Below are 25081 nucleotides of genomic sequence, written 5' to 3' on the forward strand. Positions count from 1 at the left end.
TAAATGAAAGAACCTATATCAGAACCTGGCACATAGTAGATGGTGATGAGAAATCATTTCCCTTCCTTCTTTCATACTCTAGAGCAGGGGTCAGCAAATTTTTTTCTGTAACAGATAGTAAATATTTGCAAACCATCAATCTCTGTCACAATGACTCATTTCTGTCACTGGGGCCAAAAGCAGCCAGTGATGATGAGTACAGTTGTGTTTCAAGAAAATGTTATTTTAAAAAATTAGGCACTGGGCAAGCTATAGTTTGCCGATCCCTATTACAGCACATAAGACACCACGCACTAAGTTAATCTTTCATCATTCTGTTTGATTTCATCTGCTCCAGACATGCCCTCTCCTCCCCTCTCTTCATTGCTTTTACCCCATTTCTTCACTGTTCCACAACAAATGGATCTAGTTCAATGGTTTGACTATTTTTGCTTTTAATTTTAGGCCTTGAGAAGCCCCCACTGGAGGTGAACACTCAGATTTGAGATGCTCAATTACTTCATCCACACAACAGGTTCTGAGAAATCAACCATATTTGAGCAAAATCCCCTCAATTCCCACTGAGAGATTGGGAAAGGAACATCCCCTAGGAATTCACAGAGTTAATGGAGGAATTTTTATTTGTAGAGAAGAATAGGCTGTGACTTGTTTCTCAGGTTTAAAAATATTGCTCAATAAATATGTTTGCATTTGCTTGTGTATATGTAAAGAACTTCCTACAGGACATATAAACTAAAACAACAGTGATCACCTTCAATGCGGTGGGACCCCAACATGGGGAATAAGGAGGAGACAAAGGTTTTTACTGGATATTTTTTAAATATTTTATTTATTTACTTGAGAGAGAGCAAGTGTGAGAGTCTCCCTCTCCCTCTGCCCCTCCCCCCCCGCACATGCTCTCTCTCTCCAAAATAAATCAAATCTTTATTTTATTTATTCTAAAGATTTTACTTATTTCTTTGACAGGAGAGAGAGAGAGAACGCAAGCAGGGGGAGCAGCATAGGGAGAGGGAGAAGCAGGCTCCCCACAGAGCAAGGAGCCTGACACGAGGCTTAATCCCAGGACCCTGGAATCATGACCTGAGCCGAAGGCAGACACTTAACCAACTGAGCCACCCAGGTACCCCTGGATATTTTTAAACATATATGTTTTTAAGCCTTGTGAATATATTATATATTCAAAGAAATTAATTTTCCTACAGAATAAAAAAAATTATACAGAAATCTTTTCACATTCACAAAACCAGCCCACTGTAAGAAAGACTCCAATGTGAGGGGTGGGGAATGATGGGAACCTAAAAGGTGTCTAAGACACTTGTCACTCAGGTGTAATCCCAGGGATTCTATCACAGCCCCATAAAGTCCCTAATGTGATAGTGGGCTTTTACATACCTTCTACCTTGTATTCTGTGTGACTCAGAGAAGACGGGAGAACTTGGTACATGAAGGGAGGAGGAAACACACCACTCTCCATTTGGAGATACATCCAGAAAGCAGGATGTATTCTTCAGTATTTTATAACTTCTTCATATCAGGCCAACATTCTTCCCATGGAGATCCACACTCCCACCCTTCTTGTCTCAGCGTGTGCCACATGTATACACTCTTCCCAGCCACCTCAGACTCTCTAATCTTTTCTAAATGACACTTTCATTGGACTTTACTTTCAACTATCACCCTTTGCCTCATATTGCTCTCTCAACCCAATTCCTTGAGCTATGAATGATTCTCTCAATTCTTAATCATCTATAATCCAGCTTCTACCTCCACCTCTTTCATTGAGTCCATTTTTCTCTACGGCTCTCATTGACTGTCTCAACCAAATCTAAAGCTTGCTTCTTTTCCTTGTTCTTATTCTTCTCCATCTCCCTTTTGCAGAGAACAAAGCTAATGTCCATCTTACATCTCTTCTCCCCCCATTTACTTAACACCCAAGAATCCTCTCTGTTGAGTGGACCTCTTCCTTGTTCCTGCCTCATAACTGGGCTACAACTTTAGTCTCAGTTCCCACCCCTCTTTTCTCCATCTTTCCTCATTCTCTCAAGGAATTCATCTATTCTCAAAACTTTACCTAGTGCAAAGGGTAAAGCACATGGAGCACGTGACTTATTAGCTGGGCAGCCTAGGAAAAGTGATTTCATCTCTCTGCACTCAGTTTCATCTATTCTAAAATGGGGATTCATTCATTCATTCAAGTCTTTCCTGAACACTTATTATGTGCCAGGCACCATTAGAGGTACATTAGATTCATTAGCAAACTAAACAGATAAACATTCATTCCCTCACAGAGCTCCCATTCTCGCAGGGGGAAACAGTAAACATACTAAAACAATAAGCATACTCAATAGAATTATATAAAATGACAGAATACAGTGAGAGCTGTAGAAAAAACAAAAAGGGTTCAGGTTATACCTTTTATTTTTTTTAAAGATACATGTATTTATTTTAGAGAGATGGGGCAGAGAGGGAGAGAGAGAGAGAGAATGCTGATCTTACAACCCTGAGATCATGACCTGAGTGGAAACCAAGGGTCAGACACCTAAATGACTGAGCCACCCAGACGCCCCATGGGTTATTTCTTTTAAAAGGTGGTCAGAGTAGGCTTCCCTAAGAAGTTAATATTTCAGCAGGCTCAAAAGAGGTTAAAAAAATTAGAAATAAGAGCATCTGTTGGAAAGAGTGCAGGCAGAGAGAACTGACAAAGATCCTAAAGGCATGGGCATGCCCAGCTTGTTCTAGAAACAGCAGAGGCTGGTGGGAATGGGGTGAGGTGAGCATGAGGAAGAGCAGGTAGAAATCAGGTCAAAGAGGAAGTCAAGGGAACAGTCTTTGTAGGGCCTCTGAATGCAACAGGAGCTGTTGCAGGGTTTTGAGCAGAGGGGTGATATGATCTGATTTATGTCTCAAAAGGATCATTCTGGCTGCTGTGTTAGAAATAGACTGTAACAGGAGCAGGATGGGAGCAGAGAGACCAGTCAGGAGGCTAGCACCAGAGTGGGAACACTGGAGGGGGGAGAGAAGTCGTCCATTTTGGATAATAAAACCTACCTTGTAGCACTGTTTGAGAATCCTATGAGAAAATCCCTGCAGGTAAAGTGCCTAGTAGATGCCTGATGCAAAGAAGATGTTAAATAACACCTTCTCTTATTATGTTCTATTTGCAGGTAGAATAGGTTCTCTGGGTCACTACAGGTAGATCAAAGCTAGAGTGTGATATCCAAGGTCAGCTGACCTGGGGGTTGGCAGCTGCCCCACTGAAGTGATAAAGGGAGGTTGGACTGACCAAGGGGCTTAATCTTCATTTAGCCTTTATTTCATATCCCAACTCCAGGACGGTGTTTCCAACTGCCTACAAGACACTTCCTCTTAACAGTTCTATCATATGATCAATATCAATGTATAAATTTTTTTAATTACCCGCCTCCCCTCCACCTCTAGCCAGTTACCCATCCAAACGTTTTCTTCTATTAAAGATACACCAGTCCCCAGAGGCTGGACAGTTGGCTTCATCCTTGCATAATAATGGAAACAAAACATGCTACCACTGGAAGCTGGTATTGTGGCCACCCTCTGCTTAAAACATCTCTATTTACAAAAGAAGAAACAAGGCCCAGAACAAAACATGATTAGCCATGGGCTTCTCCAGGCTTTAATGACTGAGCAATGCTTGGACCCAGTTTTCTGGATCCTGCTTCCTTCAACAGCCCTCCCAACCCATGCCTGTCCCACATCACACGGTCCCTCAGACTGGCTGTCACAGGCCAGTTCTCTCTGCCCTGGTCACCATTACAACGGTCATGACCTCCTTCCTGTTACTGTCAACTAAATCTTCCAGAAAGGTTACCGGCAGCCATGACCTACTCTGCTTTCAGTGTCCTGGCTCTGGGTTCAAACTCTTACTCTGTGATTACTAGCTGTGAGGCCTAAAGCAAGTTTCTTAACCCTGTTCTGCCTTCGCCTCTTCATCTGAAAAAGTCCTACCTCCCCCCAGGACTTAAATAGAATAAGGCCTGTGAAGCTCTTATCATAGAGCCAAGCATGAAATTAGAGCCCAAGAAGCATTAGTTATTGTGGGTTTTATTACTAGTCTCAGTCACTTGCAGAGAAGTTGCCATGGGTGCCGGGTGAACACATTCTAACTGCCTTGTACTGGCCTTCAGGGCCTTGCAGCCACCAGGTCTATTATATGTATGGGAACTTTCACTGCTCTCTGCTCACAGACTTTCCAGTCTGGACAGTTCTCTGTACCCCCCACCCCCATAAACATGATCATTCCCAGATCCCACCTCTGTGTTTTGGTTTATGCTCTTCCTGCCTGAAATACCCACTGTTCTTCTGTCTTAATCCTGGCATTCCCTTCAAAACTCCACCAAAGTTATGGCACTTCACAAGAACTTCCCAGGCAAATCCTGACTCCACCGATATATATATTTTTTTTACAATACTACAGTATTTACATGTAGTATATATTGATCACTTTCTTACTAAGGCATGGGAACATTTAGTTAATAGTATGGGCTCTAGAGCAGGCTACCTGGTCTCTCTCAGCCTCAGTCTCCTTATCCATACAATGGGGTTAATTTTAGGGTTGTTGTGAGAATTGGATACATAAGTTCTTAGTAAAAATAATCACTAATATATGTTACCATTACATACTGATATTAACTTTTCCTTGGTTTTACACACCTTCATTTTCTTCCTTACAGGTTAGCCTGTCTATGTGTACAATACTTAACCTAGTGTCTTAAAATCACAGCTTAAATTATGGACTCAGTCCTGAGAATTTTGATGGCTGTCCTCAAGGATTTCATCTAATAATCCATTCTAAAAGTACAGATTTGGGGCGCCTGGGTGGCTCAGTCACTTAAGCAAACTGACTCTTGATTTAGGCCCAGGTCATGATCAAGCCCCACACTGGGCTCTGCGCTAGGCGTGTAGCCTGCTTAAGAGTCTTTCTCTCCCTCTCCCTCTGCCCCTACCCCCTGCCCCCCAATCCTATTCCCCCACTCTCACTCTCTCAAAAAATAAATAAATAAGATAAAAGTACAGATTTATCCCAAATATCAACTCCCCATCTCAGAGCCCATGGGCAGTATACAGTATAGGAAGCATGGTTATTAGCCAGGGGCCTCAAAAAAGAGAAAGATTGGAGAAAAATAAAGATTTCCCCCCCAAAATTAGAAATATCTGGTCTATTTCTATAGGGAATTAACATTGGGAATGGAAAGCTATTCTGGGGTTAGAACAAACAAATAAAAACTCCGTGAGGATGACAATATTCTATTCATGTATTCCTGAGGTACTGGTGTGTGCACGGCTACTGTTCTACTGTATTTTGCATTCCACTCAAAGGGGCCCACCATTCGTCGGGAGCCATGTTAGGTGTGAGCAATATCAACAGAGATTCCTACACCAATCAGGGACACATCAAGCTAATGCACTGACAAGGGTAGTTCCTAATGATGCATAATCTGCCACAATGCAGTGATCATTATTGTTTTTTCTTTTCTTCCTTTAAGGAATCAGGCTTATCAAACATGGCAACACTTTTTATAATGACGATAGGGAGGGACTGACCTTTTCCCAGCATCACTTCCAAAGATCAGGTAAGAAATCTTACAAGTTAAGAAGAACATCTTACCTCTATTTTTTCCCATATGGCTTCATAGTTGTCTTGGTGTTGAATATCTTGCATCAGTTTCTGAATTAAAGCAGACTTTGTGGCAGAATGGCTCTCATTTTTCTCAGAGGATGCAGCTCCCTCTGACTTCTCATCGATGTATTTTTTCATACCAGAGAGAGGCATGCACAACTCCTCGTCAGAAAGAATCTCACTCAGGGGCCCAGACTCCATGCTCTCCCCCAGGGAAGAGGCTATGTCACTGGATGAGCTCGGAGACACTCTGCCTAGCCTCGTATGCTTCTTCTTGACATGGTACGTTGGATAGATCTCAGAATCCGAGTTCATTTCAGACAGTTCCCAGTCATCAATATTTTGGATGGTTTCCCCTCTGGGTTTCTGAGGCAGAAGCTTTGTTAGGTTCTCCAACTTCAACGCTAAGACTTCGGTCTGCTTCAGATGAGAGGGCAGTGCTAGGTATTCGTCAGAGCCATACCAGGCCTCCACCACCTGACCATTCCTGGTGACGTGACTTGGGGAGGAGGAGTAACTTTTTTTGCTTTTGTTTTTTGAAAGAAGGGGTACTGGAGACACGACGTTGTCTGAGCCAACAGAGGATTCGCTACTTTGAGTAAAAGGTGGTGAACTGGATGTTTCTGATTGCACTGGCAATTTGGCCTTCCAACTCCTCTTATGACATGGCTCGAGTGAGGATGTGGAAATGGAATCTGTTTCTGGCCCCTCTACGGCCTTGGGAGTACCTGAAGGAATTCCATTGGGCACGACTGAGCTCCTCATGCTTTCAGCCTGCTTGCCTGAACCCGCTCCGCGTTTTGGTGTTCGGCACAGAGGCACCTCTTCTGGAGCCTTGTGTGGCTTTTTAAGTCGAGGTTTCTCTTTATGGCAGTCACTAAGCCTTCCCAGGCTGGAGGATATTTCCTTCACGTGACTTTTGACGGTGTTTTCAAGATTCCCCTCCCCCACCTTGTGCAAACACTCATACGACTGGCTGGCAGCAGAAGGGCTGTTGGGGTAGGAAGACTGTAACACCAGACAAAGCTTGGATCTGTCGGGAGGATCCACCAGAGAGGGGGTGCTTCTGCTCATCTCAGGCTTGAGATCAGCCATCTGCTTCTTTCCGTCAGTGCCTTTCAGATTATTCTTAAAAGTTTCCTCTTTAAGGAAAAGCCCTCTTTTTGGCAATGTGGGCTGCGTGGGAGAGTCCTCATTGTAATTAAAGCAATCTCGGATGGATCGCTTAGGAGTTGCATTTTCACAAGGCAGAGGCTGTTGGTTCTTTGTCCCAAGTTGGAAGGAGGAACTGGATTCTTGCTTCACAGGCTCAGGAGGGAGTTGATCGGCATTTGTCAGAGCTTCCCCTGAAGATGACGTCCCGGGCATTAAGCCCGGTGGCTCCTCGACTGTCAAAGCACTGTCTTCTTCACATCCACCTTTGTCATCTGCTGAAAGGGGTACTTCAGATATCTCCTCACTAACTGCTTCGCTGCAGTTGGAAGGGATGGGGTCGGTCACCACCGTGAGTAACCCAACACTTCGGATGAGCTCGGGGAACTCCTTTTCCATCTCACTGTAGCTCCAAGAGTCAAAGGGTTTGGTCTTGACCTGGCTAGAGGTCATGTCACCCAGACCACCAAGCAAATCCTCACTTGGACTGTAGTCAGACAGTTCGAAAGCAGTAATACCACAATCCAGAGACAAGTAATTTTGAGAGCATTTGATAGTTAACTGTCCTGAGTCATCCACTTCTGTTAGAGAATCAAGCCGGCCCTGAAACAGACAAGGGCAACAGTTTCAGTAAATGCAACATCAATTACACTCAACTGCTATTCAAATGAAATCTCAGCAGAGGCCACGGTAAAGGGCAAAAATGCAGCAGTCTCAATTGCTTCTGGTTTAACATACAGAAAGGCATATTAATCAATTATATTGCTTTCTATAGTATCCTGTTCTTAAACATTTTGGGATTTTTCTTTAACCTGGAGAATAGAGGCTTGATAGAAATGGTCAAGGTTGAGCCAGAAATATCCATTCTTGCCTTAACTTTCCATTTTAAAATAGCCCATAGTTCATTTAATAAGCATTTCTAGTGTGATGCCTTAAGTAATAAAATTCTGTGAACAAAGTAATATAAAAGTAAAATCTCCATGAACATCTGCTTTGCATATTGCTATCACTCCAGCACCGACCACAGTGGCTAGCTTATAGAAGATGCTCAATAAACACGTTTAAGTGGTATAATTAATTACACTAAGTCTGTCATGTTAACTTTTTATTCACAAATCACAGGAAGGTGAACTACAGAATTTGCATACCTCACAGAAACAGTTCAGAACCAGCTTCTCTTTGTACCCACCCTTTTGAAGATAAACACAGGTAACCCTGGAGAAAAGTAATGAATATCAAAACTTACCATCTTAGTCCCTGTCCCCTCTCTTTGCACGCATTTTTCTCCCCCACTTCCATTTGTGTATATTACATACCAACTGCCTCCCTCCCTTGTTATTTATAATTCAAGATAGGCCAGTTTGATTTGAAATCCCCCTGTGCTAAAAAATAGCTTTACAAGTAAGTATTTTTAATTTTTAATCTTTGATTATGTGATGAAGGCTTTTGTCTCATCACTAATGCAGTTTCTTTTTTTAAGATTTATTTATTTGAGAGGAGGAGGCAGAGGGAGAGAGAGAGAACCCTCAAGCTGACTCCCCACTGAGCATGGAGCCCGACTCAGGGCTGGAGCCCGACTCAGGGCTGGATCCCAGGACTCTGAGATCATGACCTGAGCCGAAATCAAGAGTTGGCTGCTTAACTGACTGAGACTCTCAGGCGCTCATCACTAATGCAGTTTCTAGTATCACACAACAGATGGGGAGATTTTTGATTGACGATTTGTTTAAGACAGAAGGGCCCTGGAATCCTTTTATGCCTACCAGCTAAGGAGATCCTGATCTGATCTAGCCCCTTAGGAGATGAAGGAAGGAAAGTGAAAAGTGCAGGGTCGTTATATCCCCAGACCTCTCTTCTACTGGAGGAGGAAGTGGGTGAGCAAACTGAAGCCAGAAGGCATGTGGTTGCTGAACCCTGTGTCTTTCAGCCAGGTTATCCCAAGATCTGGCCACTCTGGGACCTCACACTGGGTTTTTGTTCATTTGTTCATTTTGCTTTTGGAAATTTTCTCTCCCTTTACACCTTCACCTTGCCTTTATCTCCTACTTCCCTCACTGGTAATCCACAATATCCAGATAAAGAATAATAATAATAAGCTTCATTTAACTTTTCTAAACCTCAGTTTCCTCATGTATAAATGGGGATGGTTGATTACTACTATTAATTTTTTTTAAGATTTTATTTATTTATTTGACAGAGAGAGATAGCAAGAACAGGAACACAAGCAGGGGGAGTGGGAGAGGGAGAAGCAGGCTTCCCGCCGAGCAGGGAGCCCAATGGGGGGCTGGAGCCCAGTGCGGGGCTCAATCCCAGGACCCTGGGATCATGACCTGAGCTGAAGGCAGACACTTAATGACTGAGCCACCCAGGCACCCCATTATCATTACTTTTTCATTTAATCTTCACAATAACTTTCTTCTGGGGTCTACACTATTGTCTCTGTTTTATAGGGGACATATTAGAGGAGCCTAAGCCAAAAGAAGGTACATAACTAGCATATGGCCTCGCGTCTAGGGGCCAAAGTAGGCCTTAAATGGAGGCTTTCTGACCCAGAGTCTACACTCTGACCTTTGTATAATAAATTTCTCTGATGCACTGATTATGATTTTGAACAGACATACCCCCTCCTCCAGTTTGTTCTCCATATTGCCACATTGTAAAAAGTAACTTTGGGGTGCCTGGGTGGCACAATCAGTTAAGCATCCAAATCTTAGTTTCGGCTCATGGTGGTAAGATCGAGCCCCGTGTTGGGCTCCATGCTCAGTGAGGAGTCTGCTTGGGATTCTCTCTCTCTCCTTCTCCCTCTGCCCCTTTACAAATTACAAACATGATACTTAAAGTCCTTTATTAACTTCCTGCTGCTAGGTTAAAAACCCCAACCCTTCCAAGAACATGTAGAGGCCTCTCTCAAGCCATTCTCTCCTCCCTGGCTACACCCAGCCACAGTGTTCTCCTTACAGTTTTTGAACATAACGAGTTCCTTCTGCCTCAGGGCTTTTGCACATGCTATTTCCCCTCTGTCAAGAAAGCTTCCCACTTACAACATCCCTTAACGAGTTTACTCTTACTTACCCCTCAGGCCTCAGATCAAACTTAACTTCTTCAACATTCCAAACTCCCACCTAAGTCAGAATTTTTTTCTTATAAGCTCTCATAAAACTATGTTGTTCATTGGACCAACATAGTTTTATGAGAGCTTATAAGAAAAATGATCTCACTGATATGAGGAATTCTTAATCTCAGGAACAAACTGAAGGTTGCTGGAGTGATGGGGGGTGGGAGGGATGGGGTGGCTAGGTGATAAGACATTGGGAAGGGTATGTGCTATGGTAAGCGCTGTGAATTGTGTCAGACTGTTGAATCACAGACCTGTACCTCTGAAACAAATAATACATTATATGTTAAAAAAAAAAAAAAGAAGAAGAAGAAGAAGATAGCAGAAAGGGAAAAATGAAGGGGGGGAAATTGGAGGGGGAGACGAACCATGAGAGACTATGGACTCTGAGAAACAAACTGAGGGTTCTAGAGGGGAGGGGGTGGGGGGATGGGTTAGCCTGGGGATGGGTATTAAAGAGGGCATTACTGAATGGAGCACCGGCTATTATATGCAAACAATGAATCATGGAACACTACATCAAAAACTAATGATGTAATGTATGGTAATTATCATAACATAATAAAATAAAAAAAATAAAACTATGTTGTTTTTACTCTTAGCATTTACCTCAATCTGTAAATAAATACTATTGTGATTACTTGATATTTGTTTCTCCCATTGGTTTTAAGCACCACAGGAGTATGAATCACATAGAAAATGGTTGACTCAACAGAACACTTGCAACACTTAGCATGGTGGTATGCACAGAGTAAGCAATCACAGATGTATCTGTTGAATAAATGAATGAATGCATGAATGAGGATGTTTTGGAATGTAACTCTATGACTTCATGTAATTTCTTCCTCTGATTATGTAGTTTTAGTTGACTCTAGTGATTAAAAGCCCAAGTTTCAGAGTCCAATGTGGCCATGAGCCAGTAGCCTGATGTCACTAAACCTCATTTCCTTCATTTGTAAAAAGCAAATGACAAGCCATGTCAAGGGCTGTTGTGAGTCTTAAAGGAGTTAATAACATGAATAGGTGCTCAATGAATGTTCACTCTTATCACTTATTATATTATTATTTTTACTAATCAAGTATATTGAGGGGGCAAGTTTCATCAAAATGAGAGGTATCCCTATGCTAAATTACACGTCACAAAAATGGGAAACTAATATTAACTGCCAATCTCAATAAAAATTATCTAAATGGAATTGTGTGGCTTTTATGCTTCATACCTGGACCAAACCCTTTAAATAACAAAGTCAGAAGCCCAAACCACCAAGGAATGAGCCAGCCAAACAAAAGCCACACTTTATGCAATTTTTAAGAGAGTAATATGGAACCTCTTATTTAAAAGCAGGTTGTATTTATTTAAATTTTTAAATTTGGTTGTTCAGTACTCAGAACCTATTCCTTCACACAACCACTATTATAAATGATGGTTAAGTTCCCAAGCTATCCCTTAAGTTGGTATTTAAATTACTAACTAGGGCATTAAGGAGGGCATGTGATGTGATGAACACTGGGTGATATACGCAACTAATGAATTGTTGAACACTACATCAAAAACTAATGATGTACTGTATGTTGGCTAACTGAACATAATAATAAAAAAAGAAAAGAAAAACAGAACAATAAATAAATAAATAAATTACTAGCTAGTTGAAATTTGCATTATTTTCTATCATTTTTATCATAAAAGTACAGCACTGCAGCTACTTAGGTAAGGTGAAAGAGGTTTTAAGTAAAAGTGTTTCTATGATGGGTAGAGAAAAAGAAATTTGAGAGTTCAGGTAAAAATTAGACCCCTACAAGTGTCAGTCACCTGTTTCTTTAGCCCTGGGAAAGTATTTGGTGTCCACTGTGATGGTCACAGACTCCTAAGATCGGGAATACTGTTAGGCTTGAAAATAACTGGTACTCAATAAAAGATATTAGATGAATACATGGTGTGAGACTACATTTCAGATAATAGGGTATGGCTAAGTCTTCCCCTGAAGATCCCTTCCCTAGCCAGTCCTTTGTTTGGGAAAGAAAATACCATACTCAAAAACACTTGGTGCCCCAAAGGGACCCCTCTCCCATCCTGTTCCCAACCAGGCCAACTATTTCTGTACATGGCTGACTGTCACTCAGGGGTAACTATTTTTAATAAGACTGCATTTTTAATGTGGAAAAAATCCCTCCCTGAAAAACAAAACAAAGAAGAGCACACAGCATATCCATTTCATATCCTAAAGACCAAATGATAAGGCATCTACCCATGCATTGTTTTTAACAGTTTGTTATTAAGAACATTCTTCAAAAGTACTTTTTCTAGATTTCACCATGCAATTTTTAAAAAAGAAAGTTCCCTGAAGTATCTCAGAGGAGATGAATAATGAGTTTCATTTCTTAAAATATTGCTTGGTAATACTAATATTTTTAGCCCCGTGGCTTTGTTCTGGACCACTGTCCCAGACAGTTTTCTAATGCATGTAAGTAATAGTCTCAGGTGGGTAGAGAGGTGAGGAAGAGTGCACATTGTTTTTACAGTCCTTTTTAACTTCAGAAATATCACATTTAATTGTGTAGTGCCATTAGCTGTGTCATGGCTGCCCAGCAATGTCTCAACTCAAATGTACCTCAATTTAATATGTTATGAAGCAGTTTCTCAGATGAAGCTTACGTTTTATGGAGATGGTAATTTATTCACTTTATTGTTGGCTTCAATTTTCTCTGAGACATCAAGGAAACTCTTCCCCCCCCCCCAATTTGAAACAAAAGTTTTGCTTTGTTCCTCACCCATAATTAAGTTAACTGAAGCTCTAGTTCCAAATGTCTTCTTAGATCTTTCTTTTTTTAACACTACATTTTGCTACCAACGAATATGAGATAATATTCATAATTCAGAGACTTGAAGATCTCCCTATTAAAATGCCCCCAAAGTTCTATTGGTGTTCACTGTTACTTCAAGGTCAGTTTTGTACACTGACTTAGTGTTCTTACTGAGAAGAGAGTTGGAAATAGAATTTTACTGTTTTAATCATGGGTACAGTAAAAAATTTTGTATGCCCCCCCACCCCTTCCTCCCCTAATCTCACTACATGGTGTTTGTTACATTTCAACCACTAACATATACATTCACAGACCTCTTACCAGAATGCCACCCCCCCCCCCGAGTCTTTAGACCACATGAACTAGATTCTTGATCAGATTCCTTTTAGGCCTACCATCTTGGGATTCTATGGTTCTGAATATGTTCTGGAGAGCAGCAATAGACTGAGAGGAGCAAGTAATGATAGGAAAATGGAAAGCAAAGCAAAGTTTACTTTCTGATAGGCAAGGGGAAAATACACAAAAATATTTTGATATGTTTTATTTATACTATAGTCATTATTTTTAAGAATCTCCATTTTCTACAGGCTAAAATTATAAGTCAAATGTATAATTTCCAAGATAAATCCTAGTCCACCAACCTGAAATTGTATCTCCCTCTTCTATCCCTAAAGCAGTGATTATCTGCATTATTTAATTCAATTCAACTCATGAGATTTTAATTTACAGTGATACAAACAAGGTGCTATGGGAGATAGAGATGATTCTAATCTGGTACCAAGACTCATGCAGTTCGAATCTAGCATGTACTCTGTCATGATATAAATGGACCTATGACAAGGGCTAGTAGAAGAACACACAAAGTGCTTCGGGTACGTGCTCTAGAAAGACAAATGCATTCCCACAGAGAGGGTAAGTATCATGTGGGCAAAGTGCTTACTTACCATACCATCTGGCATATGGTAAGTTTTTAATCACTGTTTGCTATTGTGTTCATATTATTAATAGTTATCACTACCTGTGTGATTTTACCTCTCTCAACCTCAGTCCTATTACCAATATCATCTGTGAAATAAGAATACCAGCACCTTCCCTGCCTACCTCCCAGAACTGTTTTGAGGATCTAACAAAAATATGAAGGTGATTCCTAAGATGTATTATTATTCATCTTTGAATGCCTAGTGTCTAATATATATAGTAGGAAATCAGTAAATATTTAGGGGAGATAGAAAGGAAAGCAGGAAGGAAGGGAGGGGCAGAGGAGAGGCGGAAAGAACTACTATTATTATAATAGAGCTCGATTAAGAGCTGGGTTTGTTTGTTCTATTTGATTATTCCTAGATTTATGTCCTTAGGTAGTCACTTAACCTCTCTCAGATTCAGTTTTTCCATCTATAAAATGGAACTATTTTTAATATCTCTTACGCTCCTTACTAAATGAAACAATAAATATAAAGTGTTTATCAAAGCATCTGAAATATGAAAAATTTCAGTACAACACATTTTTTACACAATGTTGAGCTTTGCCCTATTTTTTTATTTGTTTAGTTGGTTGGTTTTGCTTTAGCAAAACATTTCCTAATTTGCTTACAAAATATGGTCTGCGTCATATTTAAATAAAAGAACTAAACATGCATTTTGTTTTTGCAAAGAGAGAGAGAGAACTTGCCCTTTTTTCAACTTTCCAACTCATTCTTTAATGTGCTCAGGAACTCAACTAACTTACAAAAAGAGAAAATGAATTCACTTTCACTGGAAGGACATCTACAATTTCAGTTTATCAGCCTGTTTTACGCCATTTCCCTCTTCATTCTATAAATTTTTAATAGCTTAATGTATTCTGATAAAGCTTAGAATTTTATCCTAATTCCCTTCCTGTTTTCCACAATCCCATGTGCTTACTGGCAAAAACAAATACAACCAAGCAGTCTTTGAAATGTTCTCATGGAGTCACACTAGGGGCACAAATAGGATAAGGTTTCCATAGCTTTAGGAAGGATGGTAATGGAAACAACTGTTTTAATTCATAGAAAAATATCCACAAAGCAGATGGCTAAGAATCCACTGTTCTTTTACCCTTCATTCAACATATTCTTACATATTTATGACAGAACTAAACAATTTCAAATATGAAAATGCACAAAATTGTTTCCAATCCAATCTGTAAATAACTGTTGAGCTCACATTGTAAGAACCATCATGGACACTACTTAATATAAACTCGAAACATAGAGCAGTGGCCAATGACAATTAGTTAGCCTCAATGGCTTTTCATCGTTACCTGGGCTACCATATCTTGAATAACACAAGTTCAAATCAGTGCATGATGAACGTATTCCACAAAACAACAACAATGATAACAATAAACCCTAGCATATTGCTATATCTCCTGCTCTACAACAAAGAGTTGGTGATCAGCAAATGGTTATTTAATGAATAAATATGTAAAATGAACTGGTTTTCTCCAGTGATTTCTTATGCCCCCCTCTAGGAGTAGAAAGTGGTCAGATCTGATGACTGATCAATACTGGATGTTGGACAGAGCCAGCAGGACACATAAGGAGGAACACTAACAACAACAAAAATATGTATAGATTGGGGATGGCAGGTAGATATCTAAAGAAGGAGCTCTTCAGAATTTAGATCTATCTTTCCCAGTTCTCATCTCTACCTCATCGGTGTACACCTCAGGAATACCACATTTAGGATAGAGTTGGACAGTTTGGGATTCTTTGTAGTCTCCCAGGACCACAAGAGCCCCAGTCAGGGCCCCTCTAAGGATCCCATCTGGCAGGAATGGCATCTGGGCACTAACATACACACACCTACGTATTCATTCTATGATTAAAAAAAGGACTCTACCAAAGTCTGTATCACCTCCCTCACTGCCACAGTAACAGGAAAAGCCAAATGAAAACAAAGAACATAAAGCTAGAAGTGAGCCCAGTAGCTTTTGATTCTCATAAACTTCCAGGGCCTATGGGGAATTTGCTGAAGCAAGAGCATCATTATTATGAAAACAATAATTAACAAGTATAAATCATTTATGAGAATAGGCACAGATTTATTTCGTGTTGTTGAAAATGTTGGAGCCACTGAAACATTAATTAATACTGAATTATGCAACACTCATTGTAAGGCCTTTTAATCTTATTTATTTATATAAATAAACTTCCAAAATATATATTGTAAACTTCTACAATATATATTTTATAAACTTCTACAATATATATTTTCCACAAAACCAAGGGTAGGGCATGAATGTGGATATCAAGAGCCAAGGGACTATATATACACACACACACTCTATGATTCTATATACCATATCTATCTAGCTATCTACACACACACACACACACACACACACACACACACACACACACACACACACAGCTCTTGCTTAATTAGCACAATGCTTTGCTCCTATAATGTCAATTTTATGTGGGATTAGGAGAGTTCATATGGATTCAAATTCACTGTGTTCATTCTTTTTTCTTTTAAGATTTTATTTATTTATTTATTTATTTATTTGAGAGAGAGAGTGCAAGCAGGAGTGGGAAGGAGGTACAGAGTGAGAGGAAGAGGGACAAGCAGACTCCATGCTGAGTGTGGAGCCCGACACAAGGCTCAGTCTCACAACCCCAAGATCATGACCTGAGCTGAAATCAAGAGTCTGATGCTTAATCGACTGAGACACCCAGGTGCCCCCACAGTATTCATTCTTAAGCCATGCATCAAAAGTGACAACAACAAACTCTTTAAACTACTCTTAATATGAGTACAAAAAATCCAAATACATTGGTTGTGTAAAATCCTGAAGCTCATTTGACTCATTGCATCCAGAATAATTTTTTCAAAGCATGAATTTAATCATGTCAATTCCCCTAATAAACTCTCCTGTTGTCCCTGAAGTCCAAATCTTCTAATGTGACTTTTCATCTTCATAATCTGACCTCTGCTTCCCTATTAGTTCAAATCCTGGTGCCTTGAACTTTTTGCTCCAGTGTTGTCTATAGCTCTCTGAGCTTGTTATTCTCTTATTTCTGGATCTTTGATGAAGCCGTCCCTTCTGTCTAGAACCTCTGTTAGTCTAATCCTGCTTCTCCTTCAGGTCCCAGATTGGACTCACTTCTTCTAGAAAAGCTTTCCTGTCTGAGTTAGGTGCCCCTTCTCTGTCCTCCGGTGGCATCATGTGGACTTATCACAAGCTGCCCTTAATGTCTGTCCTTTTGTCTTTATTGGGTACTAGACTCCTTGAAGGCAAAGACCACATTTTGATCACTATTATATTTTTAGCACCTAGTGCCTAGCCATAGTAAGTGCTCAATAAATATTTATCAAATAATTGAATGGGGAACAAGAAGCCAGGTTAGCACCAACCACGATGGGTGTATCTGTGCAAACTATCAGGTGTGAATTAACTCTGGTCTAAAGTTTTATTCACATTAGAAGGGCCCTAGCCTCCAGTCACTATACCTAGATTCAAAGCCCAGCTCAGGACCTGATTTTTTTACCTACAAAGAATTCCTATCCCACATCTCTGAACTGAAAACATTCTCCAATGGTCACACTTGATAGTGCATTACTTGGCTTCAAATACCCACCTCCTTTGTCTCTTCGGAGAAAGCTTGCAGAATGTCCGTCTGCCTGGTGTAGTTGCCATTGGCGTCCTGCAGACCCTGCAGAATCCGCTCCCGCAGAACAAGCACGGAGACTCGGAGCTGGTGCCAGAGGAGCTGTACGGCATGGATGTCTACAATCACATTGACGGAGTAGGACAGCAGCTTCAGGGAGAACTCCGTTTCAAGGAGCGCATGGATTTGCTCCACATGATCTGAAATATCTTCACAAATGTCCTGCAGTAAAGAAAAGCAAAATATATGAAGACTATTTAGCCTTATTCTAGGGACAGGGGTTGGGGGGTGAGTCACTCCTTCACTTGACACCAATTGTCAGGGCCCCCAGGTCAGGTAAACCACATGTTGGATGACTGACTTGCCTTTGTTTTAGATCAGATACATAGTGGCAGGCCGTATTCTTGGGCACTGGCCCTTCAGTGCACGCAGCTAAGTCGATCTTTTTGTAAAACAGAAAGGTGCTACTATTCTTTCCGATTTAATTATTTCACTTTGAAAGTTTAGCCAAGGTGAGAGGTCATCTCACAAATCCACTCTATCCTCTTTATTTACTGTTTGTTTGGGATCCTGGCAAGGGAGCCAACAGCTATTTTCTGGGCTAGTGGTGAGCCCCTCTGAGTGCACAATATTTCAGGATACATGCATCATCCAGATACTGAGCAGGAAGAAAGATGGGCTAGAATGTGTGCTTCATGGGAACTCCCAACCATTCTCAATGAGCCAGAGGGTCGCCTTTGGTGTAAGAGACAATTGCCACATTTTCACAATAACAGGTTTTAATATTTAAATTCATAAGAAATATCTAAATTTCAACTCACACTTTGTAATCAGAATCACTCTTTTCTTAAACCTTTCTATTTGAGTATAGTCGACACACAATGTTACATAAGTTTCAGGCGCACGACATAGCGATTCAACTTCCTAAATGTTATGCTATGCTCACCACCAGTGTAGGTATGATCTGTCACCATACAGTGCTATTACAATATCATTGACTATGTTCCCTATGCTATGCCTTTTATCCCTGTGATACTTATTCATTGCATAACTGGAAGTCTGTATTTCCCACTACCCATCCCCCATTTTACATATCCTCCCTCCCCCACTTCCCTCCAGAAACCATCAATTTGTTCTCTATATTTATAGGTCTGACAGAATTACTCTTAAGAAAGCAAGCCAGAGCGAAATAAGTCAATCAGAGAAAGACATGTATCATATGACCTCACTGATATGAAAACTTCTTAATCTCAGGAAACAAACTGAGGGTTGCTGGAGTGGTGGGTAGGAGGAATGGGGTGGCTGGGTAATAGACACTGGCAGGGTATGTACTATGGTGAGCGCTATGAATTGTGCAAGACTGTTGAATCACAGATCTGTACCTCTGAAACAAATAATGTATTATATGTTAAAAAAAAAAAAGAAAAAGATAGCAGGAGGGGAAGAATGAAGGGGGGTAAATCGGAGGGGGAGATGAACCATGAGAGATGATGGACTCTGAAAAACAAACTGAGGGTTCTAGAGGGGAGGAGGGTGGGGGGATGGGTTAGCCTGGTGATGGGTATTAGAGCACGTTCTGCATGGAGCACTGGGTGTTATATGCAAACAATGAATCATGGAACACTACATCAAAAACTAATGATGTAATGTATGGTGATTAACATAACATAATAATAAAAAAATGAAATAAATAAAAAAAAAAGAAAGCAAGCCAGAAAAAACCCAAGGACAAACAAAGATAAAAATACAGTTTAGTTTTTAAGACCTGGACATTTTAAACAAAAACATTATTAAATCAAAGTTTCAATCTTTTCCACACATACTATTAGGTAGGCAGACTTGGTGTTTGATATGTCACTTGTCCTTACAATTTCCCAAACTTTCATTCTGCTGTCAGAGGCCCCAGCATGAAATGGGTAGCATCAGTGGTAGTATTTACTTGAGCAATTTGAGTCCATTAAGCATCAAAAGGATGTACATGTCAGCTAAAAGTACTCAGTGATTCATTTTTAGTTATGCATCGGTGATCTTTTTTAAACGGGGCTTTTATTTATGATTTTTGTTAAGGCTAAAATTTTAGGATAACATTTGAGGTCTGAGTCCTATCATGAGTATCCAAACAGTCATTCTGTGCTGGAAACATAACCTTTCAATTTTATATAATTCAATTATTTATTTCTAAAGAAAAACTAAAATGGAATCTGTATTTACTGTGTAATAGTAGGCTAAAAAAAATCTCTTGAAGAATGATGGAAAGTTGTGCTGAATTTTTAGTAATAATGTATAATTCCAATAAATGTTCCAGTATTATTTCTTAAAATCCAAGAACTAATTGGTGATAGTTACATAAATTGGTGGTAATAATTTGATATAGATTAAAAGTTTAAAGAGATGTTGGAGTCCTAATTAGGTAAAGTTCTTACAAATGTGGCCCATGAGCACATGCAGTCCAAAAGAGAAGTGGGGCAAAAATCACATCACCTTATTAACCAGTACATGGGAACCACTCACAGCTAGATTAGCCAGTCTCTGCTGCCCTTCCGCACATGACAGCAGGTGTCTACTGCTATCATCAAATATCCACATTGCCTGAGTCTCAATGGATGCCTGCTTGGAGCATCTACTCTATTTGTCCCCTACACCTCTTATTCCTGATACCTCGACCACCATCCCAAAGCAAATGTCCTGTATCTTTTGCCCTTTCAGGATGCTCATTTCTAGGTAGTACTGTGTTACCTTGGGAAACTCTCTTCCTCCCACTGCTGATCTCTTCCAAATTCTCTGTACTTTCCTGGCTAATATTTTGATTCCATTGTAAAACAAACAAACAAACACACTACTTAACTTTTTCATGGAAGAGTACATCCATCTCTGGCTCTTACCCAAACCTGACTCTGTCCAAGGTTCCTGCTTCCCCCACTGCCCTTCCAGTGAAGGCTGTGCATTCTCCTAGCCCTCACCTGAGAGATGGGAAGCAGAAGGCTGATAAGGGAGGGGCAAGCCTCACTGCTTCTTTACCACTTTCCGATCATTTTTCTTTTGCCCTCATACTAACAGCCTTTGTTTTCACTAGGTGCCTGCTGTCTGCTAAGCCTTCCCAACTTCCTTCTTCATGACTAGTCTTCTCTTTCACTCCTCCACACTGAAGACTGCAGTGGCTCAGTTTTCCTCTCCATACCCAGAAGACCATTATCTTAGGTACTTCAATATTCACACTGATGAACCAACCAACACCCTAGCCTCAAATGCCCTTTACTCCACAACCCTTAAGACCTTCATACCTAATCCCCTGGGATAACTCTGCCATAGCTCTACTTTGAACCTTGTCATCACTCCACCTGTGGAACAATATCAGAAAGTCCCCTATGCCACTAACCTCTCTTTGTCTGACTTTTTCACTCCCATTCTCCCAGTACAGGTGCTCTTCAACCCCACTGGGGCCACCAGCCCCATTTTTCTGACATACCAGCCCCCTCCTAGCACAGCCTCTACAATGATCACTTCAACCACTCCCTTGGCAGTGTTCTCCACTTCCTCAAACTCTTGATTTCATAATTTGGATTTGTTAGTATCAATCTCCTGGGTCCCCCTATGATCCTGCAGATGCAGAATACATTATATACCTAGGAGAGGAAAAGGTTTGGGTAACTTTTATGCCACCTGCTCTGAATACCCAAATAGGCATTTCTCAACCACACCATTCCCACCCTCCCATACAATATGTTATATATAATCTTGGCACCATGAAAACTACATGCCATCACTCTTCTTACACATAATTTGGCTCCTCCATGATGAATGTAGGAACTTAGAGCCAGGTCATGGGTCAAGATGGCCAGGCAACTATCCAGGGGCACTAAAGCATCAACAGTGCCAGTTAAGGTTTTCACACCCTCCTCCTAACATATCTGTGAAATATAAATTGGCCCTGTACCTACAGAAGCAGATGGGCCCTAAGGAGAAAGAAACACTGTCCGCACAAGAGCTGACCTCCCTCTATGGAGTATTTTGGCAATGTGCATGTGCAGTATCTGCTGAAATTCTGAAACTAAATAACTTTCTGGAGTCTATACATTTATTTAATTATTTTTATGCCCTCTACTCTGCTACCAGGTGTCTGGTTTGACAAAATTACATGCACACACAAATTGTAGAACAAGACCTGCAGAAACCTGAGTGTCTATAAGGGAGATAAGATCAAGAAAGGGATGAGGATGTTGAAGATTGTATGAGTGACAGCGTGGAACCCTTCCAGCATCAAGGGGAGAGATGGCTTGGTCCACCAGTATATCTTCTATAAAGCAAGTTATTCCTGGAAATTCATCTTGCATAATATTAGCCTGAAATTATCCCATTTCTCCTGTTCATACCTAATTCTGGTCAGTATTCTTATCAATTTCAGCCCTTCTCCCCATTGTTATCTCTACCAGACCTTTCTTTTCTGACCTTCAGATTCCTCTCCTGACTCCCAAGTATGCCTTAACTGGGACAAAGTGATGATGGACAGATCCACCAGTCCAGACTTTTCTCGTTCTTAAAACCCCAAATTCAGTCTATTGCCCTTAAAGGCAGCTCTCATCTCTTGTATGCCATGTCCACAAACAGAGAGCTAGAGGACTCTGGGACTGTGTGGAGGTTGGGGAAGGCAGATTCAGAGAGGGGCAACCACGGATACCAAGACAAACTGTTGTCCTTCAGAAGCCTGGAGTTGGCCCTGTTGTCCTATTCTATTACGAATACATGAAAGCAAATACATCTAACTTCCTATAAATATGGCAACAAAATGCTGTTTCCTATAATTATGAAGATTTCATCATCATCGTCAGAATGTAGCTTCATTCCCAGAGTTTATATTTTGGTATGTGAGTGTTCTCCCCAACTAGAGGGTTGGTTCCTCAGTGCCTCTTCATATAGTTAGTGGCTACCAATAAGTTGGACTCTCAAGAATTCTGATATGGATCTTACTTTAACATACTAACAATGAACAAAAACTTAACTTTTGCAGATAGAATTATTTAGTTTTACTTTTCAATATCATCAGTTGGTATCAATTACTTTAGCTACTTAAAATCTCCCATGATTCTACATGAATTTCATTCATTCCCTTATGTCTTTTTCTCTGAGAAAAGATGTTCTCCAGCAAGCGCATTTAGCTGACTAAATCAACAGACTTCTCAAAGAATAATAAACTTTTAATTTTAAGTTGAGGATAGTTTTTAAATGTTCTTCAAGCAATAACATTTTTTATAGATCCTCAAATTGTCCCTGGTACAACCCATAATTATTAAGGATAGAAGGATAATGTCTTTAGAAATTAGTCACTTCTGTTTTCTCAGTGAATATGTGGAGCACCCACTATGTACTAATCCATGCACTGGGGACACAAAGTTGAATAATGCCAGTGCTTGACCCTGCCATTGTGGAGCCCCCTGCCAGGTAGGAAGGGTCATGTAACCAGAAATCATAATTGGGAAGGTAAGTGTTCAGAGAGAGTACACAAATGAGGAGGCAATGACTGTGCCCATGGAGGCAAACAGGAAAGGAGCAAGAAAGCTTTTCTAAGGAAGTAAAGTTTGGGTCTTGAAGGAGACAACCAGGAGGATGAGGTAGAGAAGAGCATTCCAGGGAGTAGCAGGTGTCAATGTGGTCTCCCTAAATATGGACCTGGGGTTTGGCACTGATTTTCCTTAGTCATGCCCTATTATATACAACCCATAAAGGGAAAAAAATTGATTTCATCAAAATTTAACTGAAATTAAAGATATTTTTAGGGAAAAGATAAGTTACCAGGAAAATATTTGCAAATCACCTATCTAATAAAGGATTTATATCCAGAATATCATAGCTCCCTCTGATCTATGGGAGATATGTTCCAAGAACCCCAATGGATGCTTAAAACAACAGATAGTACCAAACTCTATATATATATATATATTATGCTTTTTCCTATACATACATTCCTTTGATAGAGTTTAATTTATAAATTAGGCACAGTAAGAAATTAACGACAATAATAAAATAGAACAATTTTAAACAACATGCTGTAATAAAAGTTATATGAATATGGTCTCTCTCTTTCTCAAAATATCTTACTGTATGGCTCTCACCCTTCTTCCTCCTATGATGTGAGATGAAAAGACACCCAGGTGATGAGATGAAGTGAGGTGAATGACATAGGCAGTGTGATGTAGTGTCAGGCTACTACTGACCTCTTGACGATACATCAGAAGGAGGATCATCTGCTTCCAGACTGCAAATGATCACAGATAAGGAGGAACTACTGTATATAAAGAATTTTCAAAACTCAACAGTAAGAAAACAACTAATCTAATTATATAATGGGCAAAACACTTAAACACTTTACCTAAATGGGTATAATGATGGTAAAAGAGCACATGAAAAAACTTTCAGCCTCATTAGCCACTAGAGAAATGCAAATTACAACCACAATGAGATACCTGTATATACCTATTAAAATGGCTAGAATAAAAAATTTGCAATAATACCAAGTGCTGAGTAGTTCCAGAACAACTGGAACTCTCCTACCCTGCTAGTGGAATGCAAAATGGTATAGTCACTCTGGAAAACAGTTTAGCAGTTTCTTATGAAGTTAGAGATACACTACCATAGGGCCCAGCAATCCCACTCCTGAGTGTTTACCTTAGAGAATTAAAAGCTTAGGCACATTCACAAATGAAAAGAAGCTACTCATAATCACCAAAACCTAAATGCCCTTCAGTGAGTAAATGGATAAACAGACTATAGTACATCTACATAATACACAACAAATGGGGGGAAAATCTACCGATACCTGTCACAATTTGTCGAATCTCAAAGGCATTATGCTAAGTGAAAGAAGCCAGGCTCAAAAGGTTAAATACTATATAATTCCACTTATATGACATTCTCAAAAGAAAACTATAGTGATGAACAATAGATCAGTAGTTGACAAGCACTGGGGTAGGGAGGGCATAACTATAGACTGATAGCACAAGGGAGGTTTTTTGGGGTGATGGAATTGTTCTGTATCCTGAGTGTGGAGACAGACAAATCCACATATGGGTTAAAATTTGTAGCACTGTACACCAAAGAAGAAAGTCAATTTTTCTGGATGATAATTTTAAAGATAAAAGAAAACCAGTTTATAGTCTTTTGGTAAAATGCATATAAAAATTAGTTTTGGGGGGCGCCTGGGTGGCTCAGTTGTTAAGCGTCTGCCTTCCGCTCTGGTCATGATCTCAGGGTCCTGGGATTAAGCCCCACATCAGGCTCCCTGCTCAGTGGGAAGCCTGCTTCTCCCTCTCCCTCTCCCCCTGCTTGTGTTCCCTCTCTCGCTGTCTCTCTCTCTCTGTGTGTCAAATAAATAAGTAAAATCTTTTAAAAAATTAGTTTTGGGTCACATATTCCCCTCAGATTCTTGGAAATTAACAAGAGCATAGTCATAAGGTCATGGCACTACTACCATTATCCCTGATGCGACAACTTCCACATTATTTTCTGGCAAGTATAAAAGAAAATGAGGGTAATTTTGAGTCCATCTCAAAGTGAATTAAAGCAAAGGGCAGTGGTTAACATATCTTCAAAGTTGCATAAGATTTTTCCTTAGACATTACTGTGTTCATGTGGGAAAGTATATCTTGTCCATTTTGCTTAATTCACATCCAGCACAGTAGCCTCTGTGGCTTCACAATCACTCACAGCATAAAATGCACCAAAAACATTATG

At 40.3% G+C, this 25081-nt stretch overlaps 1 protein-coding gene across 2 annotated transcripts in view; it reads right to left on the reverse strand.

Annotated features, from left to right (window-relative positions):
* AKAP6 (A-kinase anchoring protein 6) overlaps nt 1-25081 on the reverse strand; it is a 571051-nt gene that overhangs the window by 280552 nt on the left and 265418 nt on the right. For both annotated transcript variants that reach the window (XM_088024647.1, XM_028114891.2), the window contains exons 4-5: nt 17327-17578; nt 5642-7408 (exon numbers count right to left, since the gene is read on the reverse strand). In XM_088024647.1, the coding sequence (XP_087880773.1) occupies nt 5642-7408; nt 17327-17578 (2019 nt within the window). The remainder of the gene's footprint in view (nt 1-5641; nt 7409-17326; nt 17579-25081) is intronic.

The sequence above is a fragment of the Eumetopias jubatus genome, unplaced genomic scaffold (assembly GCF_037043125.1).
Source record: "Eumetopias jubatus isolate StellerSeaLion01/CBP00866 unplaced genomic scaffold, mEumJub1_p1.0 scaffold_7, whole genome shotgun sequence".
Taxonomy (NCBI): Eukaryota; Metazoa; Chordata; class Mammalia; order Carnivora; family Otariidae; genus Eumetopias; species Eumetopias jubatus.